At 37.1% G+C, this 6523-nt stretch overlaps 1 protein-coding gene across 1 annotated transcript; it reads right to left on the bottom strand.

The window, feature by feature from the left end:
* Positions 1 to 1377: 1377 nt before the first annotated feature.
* LOC103138981 (taste receptor type 1 member 1-like) lies at positions 1378 to 6242 on the bottom strand. Its single transcript, XM_007553406.2, has 6 exons — positions 6055 to 6242; positions 5186 to 5483; positions 4340 to 5065; positions 3802 to 4002; positions 2553 to 2673; positions 1378 to 2399 (listed from the first exon to the last, which is right to left on the bottom strand). Exons 1-6 carry the CDS (start codon positions 6240 to 6242, stop codon positions 1471 to 1473), a joined length of 2463 nt encoding a protein of 820 aa, XP_007553468.1. The 3' UTR covers positions 1378 to 1470.
* Between the last annotated feature and the right edge of the window lie 281 nt (positions 6243 to 6523).

The following is a 6523-nucleotide window of genomic DNA, read 5'->3' as shown; positions in this document are numbered from 1 at the left end:
GCCAACCACTGTAATCATTTTTGATGAGTTCCTCAGTGATTCATTCCAAGGTTGGATGAAACCATTAACAGAGATGAGGTTAAAAATACCAGGGAAATTTTGTCTGTCTGAGCAGTGGTCAAATATTTCATAGCCAAGAGTTACACCTGGTAGTAAGTTTGTAGAGTTATTGATTTCCTCTACAGAGAATCTCATCATCTGAAATCTCCGATAACTTGATGGAATGAAAAGTTGGCTGTCAACAGAAAAAAAAGACAAAGATATAGTTTATTATTCATATTTAGGTTCATGTAGGCACTTAGTACTTTAGCACTATAAATTTTATTGCACCTGAAAGGATTGCTTAGTCAAACATTTAGTTTCACAAAACACATGCAGCGCCCCTATGCGTTGCATGCGCTGCATACTCACTTTTTGCGCCACTGCCGATTTGCCCCGTCTTTTACATTAAAGGTTGAACTTGGCTCATGAAGAGTTGAGCTCGGATAAGTATTTTACTAAGCTAGAGCTGAACATGTCATATAAACATGGCTGTCACATTTGATAGTTACAAATAAGCATGCAAAATATCTACAGCTGCCAAATACTTGTTCAANAAGTTTTTATTTGGTGTAAAGGCTTTACAGGGCTGGATGAGCTTGAAAGTTCTCACTTAGCCTCTTTAGGTACTCTGATGTCCTCCCAAAGTCCAAAATTGTGGTAGGCGATTGGCTGAACTAGACTGACTGTATTGACTGGCAACCTGAACAGATGGATAGAAGGATGGATGGATGGATCCATCCATCCTTCATGGATGAGTTGTCCATGACGTGATGTTGCTGCTGCATGAGGTTACAAGCAAATTCATACAAATGACTTGATTCATTCAACCAGATAATGTTGGCTTATGGTGAAAAGCTACATCCTCTTTCAAATGAGCTTTGCATGACTAATCCTTTTGCCACACTGAGAGAAGACTATTTCCAACAACTCTATGGATGGCAGCGAGCAGCAACAAAGAGCTTCAGCCTCAGCACGGTATCAGGGTCAATCTATTATTGACCCTGTAGGGAAATTCTTACTTGAAGACAGGTTAAAACATAAGAAACACAGATAAAATCACTGTTTTGGAAAGCTGATACATGGAAGTTGAATAACTAAAGAAATCAAGAAAGGTTACGGTTTTTAAGATCAGACAACAGTCTAATTAAAAAGAACAGTGTCACATAAGGTGAGTTTAAAATATGTATTTAAGAAAGTCATTATTTTCTCATGGCTACAAATAGAGATTGTAATTCAATGTTTCCTAAACACTAATTCACATAATCCTCAACCAGAATTTACAAGAAAAATTATTAATAGAACTTTAAACATAAATCATAAAGTTTTCTCCTGAGATGATATTAATAAAAAGCCAAAAGCTAAGATATTCTGACATAGCCAACTAACACGGTCCTGATGTCTCCTACATAGAAACACGTTTATAGAGAACTACTGGCTAATTGTTTTGGTATAATTTTGAATCAGACATTGGAAGTGTTGTTGTGTGTTTTTGTTAGGATGGAACATAATAATGTAACATTTTGGAAAGAAATACCACACCAGAAAAGAATAAAGACTGGACAGCACTGCCAATGCGTTAAATGATGAGACATATTTCCCCCGGTAAAGTATGCTTGAAGTGGCAAAGATGATCCAGGTGAGGATCAGCAGCATCAGGCAGAAGGTTATGGATTTGGCTTCATTGTAATTTTTGGGGAGGTCTTTTGCCATGTAGGAAAAAATAAAGCAGAGGCAGCATAATAACGTCAGAAAAATCACAGGGCCAGACATCGATTTTAGATCAATGTCACAACCTAGAATGGTTTTGTCCAAATATAACAATCGATCACTGTAAGGCTTGGGAGGGGTTATGGAATAACTGATTAAAAGCAGAACAGCCTGTGTGACAAAGGCCACACTGATGACCAACCACTGTCCATGGTATTTCATCCACCAGCTGAGGAGTTTGGGGAATTTAGCTGCGATTTTGAAAATACAAACAATTTGAAAAGAGCGCACAACAAAACCTGCCAGACAAACGGTGAAGAACAACAGAAACGGCAAAAACCTAAATACACACGAAGCACTTGTGGGTTTGCCGAAGTAAAAGAACACACTGACACTGCACAGAGCGAGGCAGCCTAAAATCAGGAAGCACATCGGTCCTCCAGCAGATCTGACAACAGGAGTGTTGTAGTTGATAGCAAAGAGAACAGATATAGCAACTGTGAGGCCCATCAAGGTGCAGGTTCCCATGACGATCACTATGGCGCCGCTGTCTGTGAACGGTATGAACTCCACCAGGCGCAGTCTGCACAGCGTACTTCCTGGGTCAGACCACTCCGTCTCCTTACAGCTGATGCAGTTGTAGGGGTCCTCTGTTTTTTTACAACAATGGAAAATATATTTAACTCTGTTAAAGGTTCATGTTAAAGGATGACAAAGTGCTGAAGAAGAAAAATATTCTTAGGAAAATTCAAAACATCACCTTTACACATTTCCCTATTTTCTGTAAAAATATAATTAATTACCTGTAGTGTTGATATAAGTTCCACTTGGGCAGATTGTGCAATTGAAACAGCATTTGTAAATTCCTTCTTGTGTTTTAGAAAATCCTGCTGGACATTCTTTGGAACAAAATGAGGAAGGAACCTGTGGAAACCAGATGTTTAGATAGACCTTAGAAAAATACTGATTTTTCCACATAATGCAGCCAGGATTTCCAAACGTATTTGTGTTTGTTGAATGCCAGGTTGACGAGAATTAAGGTTTTTTCATAGAATTTATTCACTTATTTGTTTATGTATTTATTTTCATTTCACTAGCATTGCCATGCTTTTAAACTAGACGGAAATGTCAATCTTTGTAAGATTCTGGTAGGTCAATCCACCATATTTGAAATAATTAGAGGCACACCTGAGGATGTAGAAATCAAACACACTCCTTCCTTGTGTGATATAGAATAAAAATCCAAAGAAATCAGGAAGATAATTGAATATCCCAACAAGTCTGCGTTATCCTTTAGTTTAATATTTACATGCCTGACTGAGCTAAGTTAATAAAGTCCTAAAATGGCCCAAAACAAACCATCAAATTTGTTTCGAAGTGTCTTAAGGACAACAATAACTTGCAGATACCAAACAGGGCCCTCATCTCAATCTCACATTAAATGTGTGGCAAATGTGTGGCAAGGGTTTGTGTGGGAGTTAAAAGAACAACAAACTGGACTTATTTACATTGGTTCTGTCTGAAGGAATTGACCAACAATTCCAGCAAACTCTTGTAAAAGCTCATGAAATAATACTCAAAAGGTTTAACCAAATACTGAGGGACTGTATTTAACTTTCAAATTTGAAAATAGTTAGAATAAAAGCTCTAAACAATTCTCTCATTCTTCTGGAACTTAATTTTAAAAAGTTATTTTAGATTCCCAACTGACCTAAAACCATTTAGATATAAATTAAATTCCAGTGAGAAAAAAGTTCAACAGTGTTTTATTCAATGCAACCATGTTGAATAATCTACATTTAGGAGAAGGGTAAAGATGGAAAAGAATTTGGATAATTTAAGAGAATGCAAATATAGAACTATCTAAAAATGTATCTATCAAAATTATCTATCAAATGCCCTAAATTATGACCTAACCTTTATATATTTACACTTGTAGGCACTTAACATGTTTGTCTCTTACAGTTTCAGTCTCTGCAAACATTTAAATTCATCTTCACAAATTTAAAATAGCAGGGAAAAAAAACCCTCAAATGTGGTAAAAATAGTTACCTCTCCATTTCCATGCCACTGGATCTTAGTTCTGTTGATGTGAAAAAATGATTCAAAATGATAAACGCCAACCTCCTCCGTCTCTCCGATCTGATTCCAGTAAAATATCGAATACGATCCAAACTTGGGGTCACCATTCTTGTCAAACTGAATTCTCTGATTTAGTAGGGTAAAGTTGGACTTCCTAAGTGCTGCCAGAACCTGTCATGGTAAACAAAATGTTGATTTCTTGTTTGCATTGAAGGTGCGGGATTGACACATTTCAGTCACAATAGCAAAATGAATAGTGCTTTAGTTCTTTGTACTTAATAACTGTGAGATTATGGATCCGTGTTTAAAAACAGCAGCTGATCATATACCAGGCAGATATTCTTTTTGAATTTCATGACATGTAGCTACAGCAATAGAGCTAACATCTGCAATATACTGCCTCGCAAAAGTATTTACACCTTGCCAGTTTTTCACCTTTTTTCCCATGTCACATACAGTGAGAAGTAGATTGCACAGAAAAAGAATAAACAAACATCTGCATACTAACCATATGTGGTTTCACAGGTATTGTTCTGTTACACCTTCCGTCTCCACATTGCAACACAGCATGTAAAGCTTTGGCTATGGAATATACGGCAGCGTAAACCGAGAAAGAGAACGATGGATCTGCATTAATGACGTCTTCAGCAGTTAGGTTGTTGCAGTTTGAAATCTGATTGCAAAATCTTCCTTGCTCTGGGTTTTCAGTCTGACACAGGGTTTTTGAAGAGTGGATGAAATCACTGAAACCTGGTATTGTGATTACTGGCTCAGCAACTCCAAGCACGGTTCCGATCTTTCTGATTCCTTTCTCCCTTCGCAGCTTTTGGTGTAAAGACCATCCATCCCCTGCTATCCACACTTTGTTGGTGAAATTATGTTTTATGGCTCCCTTAATGAGATCTTCAGCCGTCCATTCCAGGGTGAAAGCGATGATTACGTTTACCCTCTGTGACTCTAGTTGCTGGAACATCGGAGGATAATCTGTGTTTTCATCAAGGCTTTTGGTGTATGCCAGGCAGATCTCAGTATCTTTGATCATATTTTGAAACAAGTCCAAGCCATCCTTTCCATAGTCACCATCAGTGTACAGGAATGAAACCCAGCGCCAGTTGAATTTTTGCAAAATGTAAAAGAAAACTTCTATGATGTGTTTGTTGGGGTGGACTGTTCGCAAAAAAGAAGGAAAATATGTTTTTTCCGATAAGACAGAACTAGCAGCTGCATAGGTGACCTGTTAAAGAAAAATAATTTACACATGGATTATTTTTTCAAGACAACCTTCTGGTATTATTATATGACATGAAATGGAATAGAAAACCTATCGACCAGCCTATCTCAGTATTTGGTTTACCATAGGAATCAGATTCGTCATGAAGAGCGGCGCCACAGTCAGTGTTTCTGTGCTTGTATAAGTTCCAACTACTGCGATCACTTTAGAGACGTTCACATTTGACTGGTCCCAAGGCTGGACGATGCCGTCAGCAGAGATGAGTTTAAAAATGCCTGGAAAATTCTTCGTGTCGGAGCAGTGGTCAAAAATTTCATAGCCAAGAGTTACACCTGGCAGCAGGTTGGTGGAGTTATTGATTTGCTCGGTGGAGAATCTCATGATCTGCAGTCTTCGATAACTTGTTAGAATAAATGGGTGGCTGTGGACAGAAACAGGATAAACATTGTAAAATCACAAATTATCTTCCAGGTGTTTTAGTCCATAGTGAGTCAGCCTAGTCACCCTAGCAGAGATTGAAAAGATTTATTGTTATAGCTTTTGTTGTTTGTAATTTTCCTAAAAAAATCAATTTTTTTTATCTTAACTGACCTAAAGCTGAAAATGTTTAGTCTGATGTAATCAAGGATAAAAATGGTTATATACCTATTTATGCTATATAAGTCTGGTTTCAACTGTATATGCAATTGCTTCCCAGAAATTGCCACTGATGATAAACAGAAGAAGAAAAATTAATGTAAAATGTAAATTTTCCTGAGTAGATAATTAGAAATCCAAATTTCTTGAAAAATAATTAGATAACACAGTCAGTTTTTGGCTCTTTCATCAATACCTATTTATATTTGGAATGACAACTTGTTATTGCATTAATTTATTAAATAAAAACGTGTTGAAATTCTATAAATTTCAGGGTAATATATTCACATAATGCTATCTAGTATGTTATCAAAATGATATGATGGAAAGGCATTAACCAAGTTTAGAAAACTCACCTTGAGCAGGTGATAGTTTCTGGTCTGTCGCCATTCAGAACTTTGCTGGCAAGATGAATATCAAAAAGTCCCCCAATCAAATAATCTCCATCCAACCTAAACTCTGAGCTCGTAACAGCCTCGTTTAAGTGATGCAAAAATCCGCCCAGTAGACACAAAATGGCAAGAACCCGTTTGGTACACATCATTAGTTTATGCCAAACGTAATGAGAACTCACTGACTTTCCCTCTGCCTTTACTAAGAGCCACTGATGGTGGTGGAGATGTTTTGATCATTTGTAGTAACTGGACATGAATGATCTGGCATACATGCACATCTAATGACACGAGGAGAATTTACAAATCAGCATGCAAAAATAATATAATCAGTTTGGGCCATGGTATTGTTATGTAAGCAACCAGTGGGTCGCATGAGGTTGAATTATCTCAGATCAGTCTTTTGTTTAAAATAGTTTTGGATTTATTGGGA

This window comes from Poecilia formosa, unplaced genomic scaffold, assembly GCF_000485575.1.
Source record: "Poecilia formosa unplaced genomic scaffold, Poecilia_formosa-5.1.2 Scaffold56, whole genome shotgun sequence".
Taxonomy (NCBI): domain Eukaryota; kingdom Metazoa; phylum Chordata; class Actinopteri; order Cyprinodontiformes; family Poeciliidae; genus Poecilia; species Poecilia formosa.
Note: the sequence above shows the minus strand (reverse complement) of the source record. Positions and strands in the feature narration are given on the sequence as shown.